Here is a 20,997-nt window from a genome sequence, read left to right as displayed (position 1 = left end):
CTGATTAAGCCCAGAAGTCTCAGCGCAATTTACAACAATATTCGGGAAGTGAAAAGGAGATCTTTCATATCCGGCCCACTATATGTACATACAGTACCTCGAAAAATCCAGATAAATCCATGTAATTCGGGAAAAATACAGATACATTGCTAAAATGCGTACTTTTCTTGTAATAATTTGTTTGACAATATTAAGAAAAATAAATATGTCAACTGTCATTAATCAATCAACATAATATCAGCTTACGACGACGAACTGCCCACGAATAGTATTAATCAAAGTATTAATCGTACCTCCATGATGGTTTTTTCTTTTGTGTTGCAATTTCAAGTATATTTTTGTGTTTTGCAGCAAAACAAAGCCAAATTAAATTAATTTGATAATAGAAAATAGTTTCATATATTTATCCCCATTTTGTTAAATGGTGTGCAAAGAGTAGGCTGGGGCTCTATACGTTTTGAAACATCTTTTATTTTTAAAGGAAATAATCGGCACAAGCACCTTTAATATTGCTCTTGTTGGTTTACTGAAAACCTTAATAGAAGTTTTTCGTAGAATCCATTTATGCAGATATACGATTTAACAATTAACTGGTTTCGAAACCAATTGCGATTCATAGGAATAACAGAGAAAAATAATTACGTTTGTAAATACGAAAACGAACAAACTAAAAATAAACGTTTTTTTCTAGTTCTTAGTATTTATTGAGTTAACAATTTCTACTAACACGGTGCATGATATACAGCCTGGTGATAGATAAGCTGGATGTCTCAATGATAGGGCCCCGTTTCACCATTTGGGTTCAGAACCCTAACACTCACACACTGCAAAATTTTAGTCGACCGATAGTTTGTTTGGGCTCATAAATCAGTATGAAGATGAATGGTATCACGCACATAAAACGATCAGGTATTTGGCTGATATCAGACCGACTAAAAACGGATTGAATTCAAGATTTTCTTTAAAGAATACTATTTTCCAGCCACGGCTAACTGTCAACCGACTGTTTAGTCTGTAGTGTGTACTTTAAAAGTGCCTTCCAAACGCTAAGATACGGAGTAACATTTCACCCGAAGTGACTAACCGCTTTGTTCTACCAGTATCGTCCCACACTGGTGTTTTATTTTAGGCACACATAACATAGGGACGATCCGGAACACATATACAAATTGACTCCCCATACGCTCGTGTGGATTTAATTAAGATCCTGAAGGAACATAGATGTATTTTCAGTTGTGTAGACAGCGTTATGTGGGACTGAAAAGATTTATTAATTGACATAAAATGTGGCGTGCACGTGTAAAATAATTTAATGTATGATTTGTTTATGACTAAAGCAAGAAAAATTTTAAATTTTCCGCAATTGCCTAAAAAAATTAAAAGGTTCTTTGTAATTACATAAGGAAGCAATATTAGGGAGAAGCAAAACATCTCGAGGAAACCTGGACTGTAATGTCTGAAATCACGAAACCAAATTAAGCAAACGTGCTGGTTAACGCTCAATCTTTCTCTGTGTGAGAGGAGGCCTGTGCCTAGCTGTGGAACGATTAAAAGGCTGACGATGATTAGGCAAATGGAATAAAGTAAAATGATTCTTATATTTTTCCAGTGTAAGGAGCAGCATAGAAAATGTACCGTCAACAACACAGTCAACGATCACTCTTGACAGAAAGGATGATGACAAAGATGAGAAGAATGACTACAATCCCTTCGAACATCGAGATGTTGTTCATCCTACTTCGTAAGTATAGTCATTATTCACATATAGGAAATGATGCTAGCTGCTCAAATGCCAGTTGTAATAAAAACGTTTTCTCAGCATACTTAAAACTATCCTTCTTCATCTTCCTAGCATCCTCTTCCACTTTGTTCTATCCTGTAAACTCTTCGTCAAGTTCGCAGCTTTCCATATCTTTCTTTATGACACTCATCTAAAACAACAAAATACTTACTGTATTCTAATTCCTTCATCTTGTTTCCAATGTACTGACCTGTAAAACAGATTCAAAACATGCATAGACTATATAACATTATAATAAACCATGTGAAAATGCAATATATAGAAACTTTATTAAACAGTTTAATTTTTAACGTTAATACGAAAGAGCTTCAGAGAACACTACTAATATCATTAAGTGGTACTTACAACTTGAGTTTTTCATTAGCAGTTCACTGAAATGCATACTTCTTATAACCGAATCTTAGTTAGTCTGTCGACTTCTAAAAGAACCTTTGTTAATTATAATATTATTAATGAAAAAGCAAGTACAGTGGATACCAGTAACTATACTACCCATATGTCCAAGATATACCTACCTTAGAAAGTACATATAAAGAAAAGTTTCATTAGTACTTTCCTGACCTGGAATCGAAGCCACACTCATACTTAAGAGTCTGGTTCTTTACCACTACACCACGACTTTTTTGTCTAACTATAGTACCGTCAGTAACTTACCTATATAGAACTTACCTATATAGAAACAAACTACTACCTGTCAAGGCAACAAATAGCTGACTTCAGAAGAGCAAAGTTATTTGGCATGATTTATAGCATCATCCTTTACGTTTTAAAAATGTCTGTAAATTGTTCACAGGACTTTAGGCGCATTCTTCCACCTACTCAAATCATCATTAGGGTCAGGATTGCTTGCGATGCCAGCTGCCTTCAGAAACACCGGGCTAATCCCTGGTTGCATTGGCACGATTCTCGTCGGAGTTATTGCTACACATTGCGTGCATATTTTGGTAAGGGTTTTTATATACTTAAAAAAATATATGATTAATGTGTAATCACAGAGGTATGTTCTGTGAATGTATGGTATTATATGTCCACGAAATTCGGGGTAGCGAATAAGACATTAACTATCTTATTGCAAGTAGTATAGGTACTCGGCCAACGGTCGGTTCCCATACGCTCCGTTATAAATGCGAACTTTAACAATAGCAGATATAATTTCTTTTCTAATTGTTCCTTCTAAGTCAGAATATCGTATTCTTTATAGGTTTCCACATCCCGAGCTGTCAGCAAGAATTGTCGAGCACCATCATTAAGCTACACGGATACTTGCGAAGAAGTGTTCAAGCAAGGACCGAAAAAGTTACAACAATACTCTAAACATATCAGGTACCTACTTTATTTACCGTAGCAATAATGCATTATTATCTTTATTATATACACAATGCAGGAAGGTAATTTACAAAAGCGAGCTTTATCTAGAGTTGGGTTCAATAACAGCAAACGTTAAACTGATAGAGAAATTCGATAGGGAAGGTTAAGTCATAAGTGCCTAACAAAATCCTAACAAAAGTCTAGGCAAATACCTAATTCATTAAATAAGAAGCTCAAATTCATATGATAGTTCTTGACAAACTTTTTTTCGTCACCGAACATAGCGCCAGTTGCTGCGTAGAAATCAGTCGCTGCGTAGGTGAACAGCTATAAATTCACAAGAAAATCTGTCTACGACACATGACAGTAAACTCACATGAACCAAACTACATAATTGGATGTGATTATAACGAGTACCTAATTACATAAGATAAAATTAGAACAATTACGCGAAGTGACAAATTCTTTAGCATGACAGAAGTCAAGATGAGTTAAACAGCTAAGAATAGATCCCTCGTTAAAATATCTCTTTTGTAGCTATCTTCCTTTTGTCCTAAATATGGACCGATTTATGCGTGGATTGACTAATCTTGATAAAATTAATCAATGGAAAATCCAGAACTGAGACGAGTTACTTGACTGGTATTTTAGTATGCCAATTTAATGTTACTCCAAATTAAATTCTGTGATGTAAATAGACAACTTTACTAAAAGTACTTTGAAGTAGTTCATATATCAAAGACAAGATCATGATTTGGTTTTTAGTAACCTGATATGATTTAGCTCTTAGATATTTGCCGCCTAGGTACTCATTAAGTCTTTTAAATATTGTAAGGGAAACTTTTTTTATACAGACACTTTCTTTCTAAGTGCTACAATCTGAAAAAATATTTAATCGATTTTCAACCTTATCTCTAAAGTATAAGGTTCAATGCAGATTGAGAAAAATTACGGATTGTAGAAGCTTGATGTGCTAGCGCCTGAATTTTTTACTTTAGAGAGTCAGGGTATTTTTTCTTTATCATGCAGTTCCTATGAAATAATGTTCTTCCTTCCTTTCTTCTTAATACCCATTTGTTCATACATTTTGACTAGCCAACTTCAGACGAGCAACTAACAACTGTAATAACTACATACAGGTTAAAAGTGATGTAGGTGTAATATAAAATCATTCTAAGTATCTTACCTTTAATTTTGATAGCTACCACTCTTAGCGTTCCTCAATTTATTGTAACAAGGCGCGTCGAGATAGCTATGTACAATATAACGACCAAATGCGATTTAAATTGAGTCCCCACAATTTCATTGGAACTAAGTGCAAATTGGAAGTGTGGTTACTCAAAACCTCGAAATAGACTGAGCTTTACATTCTGAATTTGCTGACATGTTCATTATTAACCACATTTTATATCCAGTTAACATTCGTTATGAAATAAAGGATGGATCATTTTATTTGGTCTTTAAATGTGGCATGTTTTTGGGGACTAAAACATGGACAATTAATAAGAATCGTTGGCATCTCAAAGGTGGTTTGCCCAATTAATTACTTTATTATTCGTGTACTACAAATTGAATTCATTAAATAGGTATTATACATTCGTATGTTTGTTGTTGTTCGCTCGTTGTCGTGCCTACTTTCACGTCAGAACTTAATGAACCGATTTAAAGTCAATATAAGTTGTCTCAAATGGACCTGATACAAGTTTAATGAACCGATAAAATTGAAATATATGGTATACATTATCAAGAGCCAGAGCAAAGGGAAGCTATTATATGGTTCGGGAATTAGTTCTAACTGAACGCAAGTGGAACCATAGGGAATAAATAGGTAGTGGTAAACATAGAAATAAATAAACATACTTCTTTCACGTCTCATTCGGTCGGTTGACATTGCTAGTAAGAACGACATCCTTATCTATCATTAACTCACAACCACGGATCACGACATAGATATTTAAAGCCAAACTTACAATTAGAACATTTTCAGCTATCGTAACTTGGTGTAAATGCCTAAATACTAAGACAATTAAATTGCATAAATAACTGTAGATAGAATTTATTCTCAGTCATAAATTCCAAAAGCTAGTTAATGTTCTTAAGTAAAATAGTCATTAAGTATTCTTTGATTGCAATCCTATTTATTTTCGGATGGTTTACAGGTACAACATATAGGTAAGCGATTATGAAACTTTTAAAAGGATAAAAGGGAATAATATTCTTTCCACAACAGTTCTCAACAAGTCTCGAAGCTTATAAAATTTTAACTTCTATTGAAACTTAAGTTTAAACTGACGTGTTTCCCAGAAGCAAGAGATCGAATAAAATGTACGTTTTCTCATTTCTTCGTATTACTAGAAATGGAATGTGGAATGGACGTTTCATGTTACGTAATACATATCGAATGTTGAAGTTACACTGAATGCATTAATGGTGGATTTCAATAACTTATCTAAGCCGTTGAATTGCTTACCAGAGATAGAAGGTTATTGAGATTAATACAAGGGTAATATGCTCCTTAATTAAGAGTAATTAAATAAAATGAATGCTCTACTTGTTTCTGTCTAGTCATTTTAGTTGACATCAAGAATGTTCGTGCGTTGGGTCTCTATATCACCTGTCACCTAGGTTGACATTTTTCATGTAGGCTGTATTTTTTCCTTTTTTTATAAGGTCTTCAAAATAAGTTTTCATTCATTATATTATGTTTACAGACACTTCGTAGACGCAGCGATGGCGGGAGTATGTCTTGGAGGAACGAGTGTTTATGTGATATTTATCGCTTCGTCTCTGAAAGATGTGAGTATTAAACAACCTTTTTTTTAAAGACGTCAAAAATCATCAAATGACCCCTCCCGCTGTGGATTAGCAGCGGTGACGGAGTGTCAGACTCTTAGGCCTCGGCCTCGAATTTTGCGGGCAGCGGGGCGGCGGCGGCGGCGGCGCGGGCGGTCACCGTTTGACTGGAGCTCACCGCTCGTTGCCCGCTCCCGCGCCGCTGTATTCGAGGGCCGGTTCATTTGATTATACGCGTAAGATCCTGCCGCTCCCGCGCCGCCGCCGCTGCCGTCCCGCTGCCCGCAAATTCGAGGCCGAGGCCTTACTGAGTAAAAACCGTCGTGTTCCGTCGTAGGCCTCTTATGTACCAGGGCCGCGGTAACTCTTCCGAACAACCCCGCAGCCCCGGTATTAAACCACCTTAAACTTTAATACCATCACCTCTTCTTCTAAGAGCTCACACTGCAAACTTTTAGTCGGCCGATAGTTTGTTTGGGCTCATGAATCAATATGGAGATGAATGGTTGTAATCACATTACAAAGATCAGGTATTTAGCCGGTACCAGACCGACTGAAAACTTTGATAAGAATCAAGATTTTCTTTAAAAACTGTTTGCCAACCATCGGATCAACTGTCGGCCGACTGTTTACTCTACATGGTACTCTACCTAATGCTTTTTTTTTTTTTTTTTTTTTTTTTTTTATTTATTTAGGATCTCCAACAAAAGATGTACACATAACATGACATGTGTAGTATAAAAAACAATGGGAATAGTGTCGGTGTACTCCTTCACTTATAGGAGACCACAGCATGCACAATATCACTAGCTAACTAAATTACAATATTACAAAAATATCTAAAAATAAAATACAGTTACAAACTAAACACTTATAAACAAAATATACATATACAAACAATTTATATTGGCAAGGTTTTTAGGCACTTTCTAAACGTGGACATACACTGGCAGATGTCTAACTCCGATGTTTTTGCTAGAGCATTATATTGCCTACAGATTCTCGGTATTGCGGCGTAATGCCCAAGGTTGGTTCTAGAGGTGGCGATGTGAAAAAGGCTATACACTTTACTCCTAGGGAGCCGAGCTGGAATTTTTATTTCCATTGAACTCAAAAGTTCAGCGCAGTCTATTGCACCATTGAATATCTTGTGTAGCATGATGCAATCCAGGATCTTCCTGCGGGTGGCTAAAGTGTCCATGTGATAGTACTTTAACCTACATGTATAGCTTCTTAGTTCTCTAGCCTTACAATCACGATAGCAAAGATGGTAGAGGAATCTCTTTTGGACGCTTTCCAATCTTTTGGAGTATACTTCATAATGCGGACTCCAAACCACAGAGCCATATTCCAGGATCGAACGAACTAACGTGTTGAAGAGTTTAATTTTTGTGGATGATTTTTTAAATTCTTTACTATTCCGTAAAACGAAGCCCAGTACTTTGAAAGCCCGTGAAACTATATTTAGGATGTGTTCATCAAATTTAAGTCCTGTGTCAAGCTGCAATCCTAGGTCTCGAATAGTGTTCAACTTCTTCAATTCAACACCGTCTATGAAATATTTATGGTTAAGTGTTTTTCTGTTACGCGTAAATTGGATATAGTGACATTTGCTGGTATTTAGTAGCATCCTATTTTGTTTGCACCAGTCGTTCAATCTATTAATGTCTTCCTGTAATAATTTTGAATCTACATCATTCTTAATTGGCATCATTATTTTTAAATCGTCTGCAAATAGATAAAAATGGGAATATTTAAAACAACTGTCTATGTCATTAATAAAGACGTTAAATAAAATCGGACCCAGATGGGATCCTTGTGGTATTCCAGAGACTGCGAAATATCTATCGGAGAAGTAACCGTTTATCGCTACTTTGGATTCTCTATTTACCAAATACGATTCAAGCCATTTGATAACGTTCCCGCTAATACCTAATTGTACAAGTTTATTTATAAGCAGGTTGTGCTCGACTTTGTCAAAGGCCTTGCTAAAGTCGGTATAGATTGCATCCACGGGTATCTTTCTGTCAAGGCATTTTGATAGAGCCGACGTGAAGCATAATAAGTTGGTGCTGGTGGATCTAGATTTGACAAAACCGTGCTGATGCTCGGTAATCTGCTGCTTAAGGAACCACATTAGATGTTTACTGACAAGTTTTTCAAATACTTTTCCGAAAGTAACTAAGATCGAGATTGGTCTGTAATTAGAAACCAAATGCTTGTCTCCAGATTTAAAAATGGGTGTCACTAAAGCTTCTTTCCACGTATTTGGAAATATTCCGTCCCGCAAAGATCTGTTGAAAATAATATTTAACGGTGTCACCAAAGCCTTAGCATTGCGTTTAATAAATAAAGGAGGTATTCCGTCTCTGCCTGCTCCCTTCGTTTCATCTAGTTGTGATAATTCTTGGTAAATTACCTCAGTATTAAATTCTAGTTTAGATAGTGCTGCAGATGTATATGAACACGCGTTAACGAACGTAGGCATAGACCCGCTGACTGGTACACTAAAATTCGATGCGAAACATTCTGCGAAAAGGTCGCAAATATCCTTCCCGCTAGTCGCAACATTATTGTTATAAAACATATCGCCTGGATAGTTGCTACTACCTTTCCTTTTATTTTTTATAAACGACCAAAATGTTTTGGGGTTCTTTGTAATGCTTGTCTCAATGTTGTTGATGTATTTCAAATAGCATGTCGACATGAGAACCTTGCATTCCTTCCGTAACTCCTCAAATGAAATACCGTCTAATGGATTTGTGTACTTTTTAAAACGAACATGGTACCTGTATTTTTGTCGTAACAGTTGTATTAGATCACGTGAAAACCACGGAGGATATTTATTGTTAAAGTTCTTTTTTAACGGTACACAATCTTTAATAACTCGTCTTAACAGAATATAAAATACGTCTACCATATCATTAACGGATCCACAGGTTTTAAACTCGTGTTCCCAATCAATTGATGATAACTGATGTAAAATATCGTTATAGTCAGCACGAAGAAAATTTGGCTTTGGGTAATCGTTTGCCACTAAGGATTTAGTCGCATTAACTGGTAGCTTGAATTCCAAAGGAGGGTGTAAAGGGTCCTCTTTTGTCAGAAATGATTGGCAGCGAGTAACGTCTATTAGGGGCGAGTTGCATAGTAGTAAATCTAAGATTTTTGATTTATTATTTAGTATATTGTTATATTGAGTTAGGGCAACCAAATGCAAAAACTCAGTAAGAACCGTGAAGATATCAGAGCCGCTTGGTTCAGGGATTAAGGCCGTAGACTGATCATTTGAAAACCACTTAATATTCGGGAGATTAAAGTCACCAAGAATAAGTACAACGTCATTCTCATTGAAAATAAATGTAGAATTTTTGGTATAGGATTCCAATGTATCACGTTGTACTGGTGGCGGGAGGTACACTCCGCTTAAATATAGCTTTTGACTACTATTGTGTGACGAAGATATGTCGATACTAATCCAAATGTCTTCGAAATCAGTCTCGAAATGTGATAATCTACTAGATTTTAAAGATTTGGAAACGGCTATTAAAACTCCTCCACCATCCATACGAATCCTAAACTTGCTTGACTCACGATCGCGCCTGTAAACTACGTACCTATCATCGAACAATTCCGAGTCATAGATACCACTGTTCAACCAAGTCTCAGTAAGCACTACAATGTCATGATTATGAACAGAAATATTATTGTATAAATTAGTCGTTTTGGTTTTCAAGCCTCGAACGTTTTGATAGTACACTTGCAGTGGACGGTTGAATGAAAGTAGGTAAAGCCATAAGAACTTTCCAATTGTAATAAACATAAAATTATATAAAATTATTCTAAGGATTTTAACTTATCCCGGCAGGTAATGTGGATTCTTTGCGATAATTCATCCTTTTTCACGAAAATTCGGCCGTTCCGAACCCAAACAAACTTGAACCCGAGCTCCTTCGCACGGACCCGAGCTGCTGCATGGATTGCCTTGTTTTCCGCCGACAGGTGTTCGGAGACATATATTGGTTGCGGTTTATCACTAGCGATGCCGAGGTGACTCGTGTTAAGTTTATCTTGGTTATTGTTTTTGTTGTATCTTATAGAAGCAGCAAGAAAACTGTCACGCAGGCGTGGGCTACTGAACTTGACAAGAATGGAACGGGGTCTGGAGCTTTGTGTATCTTTCTTAGCTAACCTCGTGCAGTGTAATATGTCCGGATCAGTGATATCACAGTTTATAACTTTCCCTAGCTGCAATACTGTTGTTATTAAGTTTTCCGACTTATTTTCGGGCACACATTGTAGTTCAACATTAGCGGTTCTAGAATTTTGTTCTAATAAATTAAGTCTCTGATTTACTTGATGAATATCGTCCCTCAAACCACTGTTGTCCTTTTCCAACTTTTTTATAATCATAGATCTCTCCTCCAGCATAGTTTTCATTTCTTCATATTTTTCATTGAAGAAGGAGAGGGATTTTTTGAAATCGTTTATCAACTCATGCATTTGTTTGAATTGAGTGGAAACTATGTCCGTGAGGGCAATCTGAATTTCATCTTTAATGATGTCCCTCAACATATGTTCTGAAAACTGAAGACAGGTTTCATCTGAAGTTGGATCAGCAATTTGTTTACTAGCATGCTTGCGAATAGTGACATTAGTCGATGGCGAGCGCGGTGGTAAACAGGCAGACCGCTCTGACGTAGGGCTCGCAAGTCTAGCGGTTCTGACAGGTGTGTTCGTGTTGTCACTTTTAGGCAATTGACTATGGCAAATTGGACATTTCCAAGTTGATTTTTGTTTCACATTCATAGTTTTAAATACTTTCATGTTAATATTAGCACACAGCAAATCGTACCATTGGTGGCAAGTAGAACATTGTAATCCTTCTTTGCAGTTAAAGCCATTCAGGCAGCCAGCGCAATCTTTTGTTGACATCGTTAGTAACACTCAGTAAATTAAAAATGCACTCACAAGCGATAACAGTGTACGGCCTCTAGTGGCGGGGTGGCGCCACCAGTCATGCGTGATTGTAATGCGACACAAACACACTGCGTTTGTCGCTGGAACGCTTTAGCGTTGTTATGTTGGCACTGCTGTTGGCGGCTTGCGACGACTGCGCACCCGCAGGATTTTCGCCGTTATGCAGTTCGCACAACCGTGAATATTCCGTGCACTCAGGAGATTCGGCACTATGATACGGCACTTTTGCAATAAATTAGAGTAGTATTTAAAGACGCTGTTGCACCTCATGAAGATCTGGAAACACCTACTGAGCAACAGTACTACACCAGCTTTTCGTTATGGAATAAATTGAGTCTATTGTTAATCTGTAACTATTTTAACTATAAGGAGTTGTTAGGACACTACCGAACAGACATAGGGCGCGTTCCGGATATGTTTTTAGATAGAGTTTACACAATTGTACTCCTTAACTTATACATAGGCATAAAGACAAGGTGAAAGTACATTTTGATTATCATGCAGTCATAAATTTCGTTAAGTTTCTTTGAAACCTCCAAAATCTATGAATCCAAATAATTATCCTTTTCTGAAAATGAGCAATACTCTCTCGCATATTTACTCTTTACTACACAAATAGCATTTAGTAGATAATATGTAAATGGGTATCTCAATTCAAGAGCATACAAAATACAAGCCTAATATTGTACAATACAAATATATTCAGATGTCAATTGTTTTAATACAGAGCTCGAATTATTTAGAAGCAAAGGGTTAACCTGCTATTTGCTACTTAATGCAATTCACCCCAAAAATTTTGCATCAAATTATTTGGTTCAACAAATTCTAATCCCGCTCATTTTAATAAATGAGTTTAATTTCAAAATGCGAGTCGTGTATTTTTCGAATTAACTGCAGGCATACTGAGTATATGAAGTGGTGGAACTGTATTGTATTTAATAGGGTACTCTTGAAATTACGTACGGGTCATGCATTCCTTCATGGATGCCTGTCTACATATGTACAGTGAACGATAGATCAGTACCACAATCCAAGCAATCAATTTGATAGTTCTGTCTTGCAGTGCTTTAAAACACATTTTTCAGCTTTCCATTTTATCTTGCGTAATATTTGAAAGATTTCCTAGTTCAGTAAAGAGAATTGATTAGCTTTGAAACTAGTTCTAGGCAAAAAAGATTTCATAAAAATAATAAAATTAGGTAAACAATGATGTGAAGATCCGATTATCAGTCACGGCGGCGGCGGCTGTTCTCATAGAAGGAGATCAGCCAGCTGCGCAGGACATATTATAGTTCACAAGAGTTTGTGCAGACATATTATGTAGATGCACACATTGATGCTGACATTTACGTGCTAAAAAATAATAATAATTATTAAGTATTTATTAAACAATTGTATAATAATTAGACAGGCGATATTATAATTAGACTCATAATTTTCAAAATGGCAACCAATTTGGCATATTAAAATATGAATACAAATTATGTAATCGTTCGTTTTTCACAGAATTGTAACTCAACACAAATTGTTCTGACATTTCGTCGAATATTTACAATAGCGTTATGCACTCCTAGTAATTAAAATCTCTGTAATGAACCTTCAATCACATCTGATTACCTGAAATCAATAAAACCTTGTTTTAAAATTGATGAAAATGTTTAATGTTAAAGGCAACTTTTGTATTTTACTTTTAAATTATGAAGCTAATTTAAAAGTAAAATACAGTCAGCAGTTTACCCACGTCCCGTGGGAATTACTCTGCGTACCCGTTAACAAAGTAGCCTAAAGGTAAAGCCTTCCTAAACTGGCTATCTATTTAACACATATAATTGTAATCATCAAATTGGAATGGTAGTTCCTTAAATTAGCTCATTCAAGCAAATGTACTTTTCATTTACAGGTTTATAATATTGATACATATAGACAGATTAAAGAAAACAAAACCTTAACAGTTCTCACATTCATTTGTATTATGTACCTTAACTGAACTGAAAACCCTTAACTGAAAATGACCTTTATATCCTTCACCTTTAAGTACACGATTTTAGAATGTAATCAAATTAATTTGTGATTGTAAATATTACGTGCCATTGTACGAGAAAACTTAATTACACTGCCTTGCAAATAATTATAAGACAATGAATTTCAAATTATTCTCGTGAATAGAAGAGCATTGTATAATCCTGCACTATATTTTACTCTGTAAATAGTATTAATGGCCTCATTTTAAGCAGATCTTTTTAACTATAACATGAGAATATTTAACTTTAAAATTAGGTACTTATTTCAGAAATTATGAGATACTTTAATCATGCGTTATCTTTGCATATGTAAAATCATTTTACATACATTATAATTTATTGGAATAACGTATGTTTTAGTGCCAAGTGATTAGGAATATTATGACATACCAGGCCTTGTAGAGAATTTCAACCTGCTGCTCCCTCGCTTATACCATGAACACACGTCCCATGAGAACTAAGTCGTCCACCCTAATTAATGTTTCTATTAGTTTTCCTCGCAAAATGTTTTTTAGTTTTAATTTAAAGCAATCGATGAGTTGAGTCCTATATACGTGAAGTTGGTGTATTATTTCTGTAGGAGTAAAATCTCCCATGAATACTAAAGTAACTCTGAACAGTATTAAGGAACTTGCTAAAAAAAACCCACTTTTGACCTTTTGGCTTAGAAACAGATTTTTGCTTTACTTATAGTTGGGAACAAAAAAAGGTCACTAATCTGAGAGTAAGTGACTAGTAATGCCTAAGGCTATGCTTGTGAAAGCACCTACGACTTTGTGTTCCATTTTCAAATTAAACTTTTGATCCTGTCCTATTTTTGAAATGCTGATGTGGTTTTTTTTTCGAATATTAAAATTCGGGGCATGACGTAAATCTATCTGGCCCAAGGGCAAGATATGAACTAGTTAAACATAGCCTAGTAGATTTTCAAATCTTTTTTAAAGCAGCCCTAAGTCTGGAAGTTCGTGGTGCTATACCCCCGCTCATGAAAAAACAGGAGTTGTTATGGCAAATTGCACGTCAGAGGCTGTCAGGATTTGCGAAAACTGACACAAGAGGTTGTTAGGTGACTAATCCTGCCAGCTTACGCGATGAGAATAAGAATTTAAATTCCAAATAGGAAATGTTATGGAACACCCGATTGGTGATATTGTAGTTAAAACTGATCAAAAACACTGTAAATGTTTTTTAACAATATTGCCATTCAAAGTAAATAACTTTCACGTCTAAGATTCTATTGGCAGTACATTTATGGTAAAAACACTTTCACAACGATCACTACTGAAAGTTTGATGTTTTTTCCAATCACCTACATGTACAAGCTATTTTCATCTTTATGCCCTTTACATTACAGTTCAATACAGCTCGCTGTAAAATTGAAAGTTTGCTCAGAGGGCCGTTAATGTGTTCACCAAAATTATTCAGTACGCCTAATTTCAGCAGTATATTTCCGTGATAAATTCTTGGGTTAGGTAGGTCATCATGGTTTCAGTCAAAGTTAACTTTAGCGGCAGCAAAGTATTTAACTATCCTGTGATGCAAAGATTCAATTTGTATGTTCCCGTAAGTTTAATAATTTAACGTTAGTGCCGAGTTGTGACATTAATATTTGCCTAACTGGCGATTTGACGGCTGGTTTTGGGTGCAACATGGTGCAACCCGCTCGTACAATGCAAAATTTTTGGTCGGCCGATAGTTTGTTTGAGCTCATATATCAGTATGAAGATGACTGGCAGTACGACAGACTGAAAACTTTGATTGGAATCAAGATTATCTATAAAAATATGCCAACCAACGAGTCAACGTTTGACCGACTTTTTCGGTTTAGTTTGCAGTGGTACACTTACAGGGTATACTTAGAGTGTTAGTATACATAGTTGGAAGGCTGACAGCCAAGAAATATTGTAGCATGGTTTCGAGCAGCAGTGATGTATAGTAGGTATTAAATCGCTACTGGACCTATAAATCTAGGCTTGATTTCTTGATTGAATAACGGAAATACATTGCACTTAACAGGAATTTAATAAAAATATAATAAATATTTTGTGTTAGTTTTATAATACCGACATTGAACAATGCTGTCATTATTTGGCAGTCGTTACGGGTAGTCAAAAGCCAGTATGTCTGTCAACCACTCTCGCCTAAGGGTATCACCCGAGTAACTGGAACGAGGAGGTCAGATAGAAGTCGCTCCTTGTAAAACAGGTATTAATATTCTGTATATATATGCCTGTTGAGTCACGTGATAATCTTATCGAGTTCACGGAATGCTTGAGCGAAATAAGTGCAATAGTGGAAAGCAGTGGTATCGAGTCGGTGCTCGTGCTTGGTGATTTTAATGCCCACCCGGGTGGCCTTTTCTTCAGTGAACTAACAAACTTTTGTAGTGAGCAAAGATGGGTGTGTGCGGACACGGAGCGCCTCGGTCTTAGTGCAGGTGACTATACTTTTATAAGTGACGCTCATGGTTCTTGTAGGTGGCTTGATCATTGCATTAGTACTGAAATGGGTTATAAAATTATATCTAACATAAAAATACATTATGATGTTTTCTGGTCAGATCATTTTCCTGTAGAAATAGAGTGTAATTATAATATTGTAAGGCATAAAAAAGTCACTTCAAATTATATCACAAACAAAATAATTTGGGGATATAGGACGCCAGCACAGGTCCAAAAGTACCATGACATCTGTAATAATGTTTTTAAAAGTATTGATTTTCCGAATGAATTCCAACAGTGCGCTGATAAACATTGTAATAATGTAGAACACCATGAAATCTTAGATAAAATGTATACTAGTATTATAACAACGCTGCAGGAGGCTAGTATGGAAAGTTATGATATTGTTGTGCATCGTAAATATAATGGTAAAAAACCCGTGTCTGGCTGGAACAAGCATGTAAAGGAAGCACACGAAGAGGCTAAAACTAGTTATTTAAATTGGGTGTGGCATGGTAAGCCGTCTTCTGGCCGTGTTTACGATGCCATGTGTATAAGTAGGAAAATTTTTAAATCTCGCCTTAAGTGGTGTCAAGACCATGCCGAGCAAATTAAAATGGACATATTAGCATCACATTGTAAAGAACATGATTTCAAAAAATTCTGGCAGTGTACAAATAAAATGAATTTAAAACAGAATCTCGCTGAATGTGTTAACGCTGAAAGAGATCCTAATAAGATAGCTAATATATTTAAAGATCACTTTAAGGTAAGCTCTCGTGTGTCTCCTGACTCTCTGGAATTGACAAAACGCTATCAGCCAGATATAGATACTGATACCATTATGCAAGTAAAAACAAAAGATGTTAAGAGTATTATTGACAACATGACTCGAGGTAAATCGCCTGGGCATGACAGCCTGAGTGTTGAACATCTTCGGCATGCGGGATGCCATTTGCCAAGGGTTTTAGCCATGTTTTTCTCCCTATGTGTTAGTCACAGGTATCTTCCACGGGACCTCATGAGAACAATAGTGGTACCTATAGTTAAATGTAAAACCGCAGATATAGGTGATAAGAGTAATTATCGTCCCATCTCTCTGGCTACGATCCTAGCTAAAGTACTGGATAATATTATTAATATACATTTAAGAAAGACGATAAATCTACATCACGCGCAATTCGGCTTCCAACCGGGCTTATCAACTGAGAGTGCCATTCTTTGCTTGAAGCACACGGTTAGGTATTATTTGGATCGTAGGACACCAGTTTACGCTTGCTTTTTAGATTTGTCCAAAGCGTTTGATCTAGTTTGTTATGGGGTCCTGTGGGATAAACTGCGTGAACAAAATGTACCTACAGAACTTGTGGAGATATTAAAATTCTGGTATGGTAATCAATTAAATGCTGTGAAATGGGCAAATTGCTTATCTGAAGAGTACAGACTGGAGTGTGGTGTGAGGCAAGGGGGGATTTCCTCACCCACTCTTTTCAATATTTACATGGACGACCTGATTGGTGAGCTCAGCAGCATGCATGCGGGCTGTCACATTGATGGTGTGGCTGTAAATAATATAAGTTATGCCGATGACATGGTGCTGCTGAGCCCATCAATTGGGGCTCTCCGCAACCTATTAAAAGTCTGTGAGCGGTATGCCGAGTGTCATGGCCTCATGTACAATGTGACCAAGAGTGAGTGTATATTTTTCGGCCTAGGTGATAAAACCTTGCATGAACCTCCACCTATTTGTCTCAATGGTTCTCCTCTTACTCGAGTGAACAAATTTAAATATCTTGGGCATATTGTCACCGATGACCTTAAGGACAATGAAGATATCGAACGTGAGCGCAGGGCGCTGGCTGTCCGGGGGAACATGTTGGGTCGCAGGTTTGCTCGTTGTACGGTGCAAGTCAAGTTAGCGCTATTTAAAGCTTATTGTCAATCGTTTTACACCAGCAGCCTGTGGGTCAATTATACTCAAAGGGCATACAGCGCTCTGCGCGTACAATATAATAATGTACTCAGGATGTTGTTGAGATTGCCGCGGTTCTGTAGTGCGTCCTCGATGTTTGCCGAAGCACGCATAGATGATTTCTATGCATTAAGACGCAAGCGTGTGGCATCGATGCTGGCCAGAGTGCGCGGTAGTAGCAACGACATCTTGAAAATAGTGGCAAGTAAATATCAGTGTCCGATACACTCGCTCTGGGTGAAAATAGTAGTTGGGACAGTAAAATAAATTGACATGTTTAAAGTACCTACTAACATAGTTTATAAGTCTATTGTTACTAACCATTATGGATCTATGTTATCTGATTAAATAAATTATTATTATAAATGTATGTCTCTTCCAGACCTCGGGACTATAGAGTCCCGGATTTTTGGGAGGCGAACGTGGGGCCGAAGCCAACACGCTGAAGCCCTTTTGAGACAACTTTAATGAAATGGTGACACAAAACCGACGATTATCCCTGTATACACTATAGAAATGTACCCAAGGACAATCCCCGGTTCTGTGCTAAACTATTGCTAACTATAGATGAAAACTACTTAGGCTATTGTGATGGGATGCTAATGGACTAGGAATGGGGAAACTACGGGAGCTATGGCACCTGCCGATGACAATGTATTAAATACATGTTAAAATGGCAGGTGGAGACTCGCCAACTCACTTACTGGGCCCCCGGGAATCTGTCACTGAAAAGCAACAAGAGGGCAACAGGGACATGAGCGGCTGAGAAGGGTGAGGATACCTCGGCGGACTTTAAACGCAGATCACGCGCTCCCTGTGGGTCCAGCATCACCGGCCCACTCGCCACTTACCACGAGGCACCTTCCCTCCGAGCAGGACTAACCTTGCTCTAGCGACTCCACTCTGACCGGCCGATGAAGGCAAGCCAAGAGGCGGGAGACCTATCCCCAGTCATGCTTCACTCCGGCAAGCCGGAGGTGGGGGACAGTATACTCTCCCTGGAGCACTCGGATATATAGCCCCGCGGGGTCGCTACTCCCCGTCATCCGCCTCAGATGCCCTGCGGGGCTTATTATTATTATTATTAAAACAGCATTACTCAGCGTCGGTTAGACTGGAAGCCGACCCCACCATAGTTGGATAAAGGCTAGGCAGGTGATTTCATAATAGTAGGGGAGGCCTAGAAGGGATTTTGGGATTTACTCAAGCGCGGCAGATTAGTATATAGGGAGGTACCTATTACCCCATTTAACACCTCCACCAAGTATAAGCCCTGCATATGCAGCCGCGCGTCTAGAATAAAGGATCAGATTAGTAAAAAAAAAAATATCATCTGACATTCTCCAGCGCGTCAGATTAAGATAGGGTAAGTTAGTTATATGCTAAAAAGTGTATATTCCACTAATCTGACAATTTGCGATTGACGATAAGAAGTAGGAAGGTTACAAACTTGTAAAAAAAAAACGTCATCTTGACTTTCTCGAGCGCGGCTAATTTTTTTTTATTTTGAAGGGAATAATTCAACGTTCACGAAAAATATATAATCTGACGATTCCCGTAAGCCGAAGTAAGGAAAATTAATCGATAAAGTTTAAAGCGTGCAGCTACGTGATGCCGGTATTCTCCTCCCAGGTTTCTATTCCTCTCTCTCTTTTTTCAATTCAATTCATTTGCGATAAGTGTTGGTACATTTTGGGTCTTAAATAATCTACACTAATATTATAAAGCTAAAGAGTTTTTTTGTTTGAACTCGCTAATCTCAGGAAGTCATACATAGTATGCAGATATAATGTTTTTAACGAAGACGATTCATTTTATTGGATACTTTCGTTAAATACGTGTGCCTTCCAGTTGCATTGTTTGTCTATCGTGATACCGAGAAATGCCATTTCGTATAAGTACTTCTTGTAATTTATGTCCTCTATAATTACTCTTTATAGTCTTCTTTTTATACAGTCGTGGTGGCCTAGTCATCCTATTAGACTGGAAGCCGACCCCAACATAGTTGGGAAAAAGGCTAGGCAGATGATGATGAGCCTTATTTTTTTATCTATTGTATTAAATTGAATAAAATTAGTTTTTGTAAGATTTACGCGTAGATTATTTCCGTCAAGCCATGTTATTATAGATTCAATTGTATTGTTTATGTATATTTATCAATGTCATTATAATTCAATGTAATTATTATAGAAATGTATGTAATGTATGAGCAGATTGGTACACTCCGCCAATAGCAATTTCATACATATCATTGGATAGGCCTTTTTATCTAGAACAACCTTTATTATGACAGCTTTCTTGAAATGTTTGTCCGTTCTGGGATATAGATCAAAAAGTGTGTAAAAGTTAAAACTAAATAATCTATTGATATCTCAAGTTTTAAAGGAATATTAAAGTGCTACAACGTGTATGTCTTGTAAGTACTAAGTACTTGCTGTGCAGACATTGGTGTCCAAGATAAACTTAGACAGTAAATACAAACTTAGAAAAGTTGCATTGGTACTTGCCTGACCTGGAATCGAATCCACATACTTGAGAGGTTGGTTCTTTACCCACTAGGCCACCACGACTTAGATAATGATTATAACAAAATTAAAAAACAACGACATTGGTGTTAATTTTTCAAAGAAAATTAGGTTACAGTATTGATTATTATTAGTTTTAAAAACTTTCCATTGTCAGATTAAGCGAGTCTCTCCAGATAATCGTCAGATTATAAGATGATTACGTTAAGGGTACATAAATGAACCATATATATCTTAATCTGACGCGCTCGAGTATTTCAAAATGGCGATTTTTTTTTGCAATTTCAAATAATGGCCACGAGTTTAGGTCACGTCTAAATCGTCAGATTATTGCATAAGAGACTTCGTTTTGGTTCACTTAACATCCCTTTTGAAAATCTGTCGCGCTCGATAAAATTATTTTTTTTTCCCATTTTTAACCCTTACCTGCGACCACCCCCACCATGGAAACAGTCAGATTAATATACGTATGTTTTCAAAATGACGTACGACGTGCATGCTATTAATATCTGACGCGCTCGAGTATGTCCACGCAACTGTTTTTTTTTACATTTTTGAAAGTTTATAGCCGCTCCACCCACCGATGAAAGTGTGTGTATGTCAGGACATTTTTTTCTTCTTATCATCTAAGCTTCGCAATCTAATAGGTCTCATGGACGCTCGAGTCACTCCCGGTTTAGCACCCTTGCCTCCCCTACTATAATACTACGCATTTCATTGCCTATTCACATTGTATCGATGAAGTTTATTAATAGCAATGTGTCGCGGGTATTTTGGGAATACCCGCACAATATAGGCACTCACTGAAATTATCGGAAATTATTGAAAATCGTGCGTATTGATGTTCCTGCGGGATTTGTACACACGTAACAGTGACAAAATTACTCAGTCGACTGTGCTTTCGACGTTACAGTACATTTCAACAATAAGACATACCTACAATGAGCACAGTCTCTCTTTTTCTATAATGTCGACTTGATACGACATAGGTATTGAAAAATGAAAATCAGTCGTCAAGAAAATACGTAGGTGTATTGTTCCATAAAAGTCGATCTGCAGCAGTTTGCGATGACACCTGTTTTAAAATTTGAAAAATATTTACGTTTTGTAACTTTTTCATTTCCGAGCTCTCAATTATTTCAAAGTAATCTGTTTG

At 36.9% G+C, this 20,997-nt stretch overlaps 1 protein-coding gene across 2 annotated transcripts in view; it reads left to right on the top strand.

The window, feature by feature from the left end:
* LOC124632715 (proton-coupled amino acid transporter-like protein pathetic) overlaps positions 1 to 20,997 on the top strand; it is a 34,486-nt gene that overhangs the window by 9,764 nt on the left and 3,725 nt on the right. For both annotated transcript variants that reach the window (XM_047167666.1, XM_047167667.1), the window contains exons 2-5: positions 1,610 to 1,741; positions 2,595 to 2,745; positions 3,003 to 3,124; positions 5,821 to 5,905. In XM_047167666.1, coding sequence (XP_047023622.1) covers positions 1,610 to 1,741; positions 2,595 to 2,745; positions 3,003 to 3,124; positions 5,821 to 5,905 — 490 coding nt within the window. The remainder of the gene's footprint in view (positions 1 to 1,609; positions 1,742 to 2,594; positions 2,746 to 3,002; positions 3,125 to 5,820; positions 5,906 to 20,997) is intronic.

The sequence above is a fragment of the Helicoverpa zea genome, chromosome 8, assembly GCF_022581195.2.
Source record: "Helicoverpa zea isolate HzStark_Cry1AcR chromosome 8, ilHelZeax1.1, whole genome shotgun sequence".
Lineage (NCBI taxonomy): Eukaryota > Metazoa > Arthropoda > Insecta > Lepidoptera > Noctuidae > Helicoverpa > Helicoverpa zea.
The sequence above is the reverse complement of the archived record's forward strand: the minus strand, read 5'-3'. Positions and strand labels throughout refer to the sequence as shown.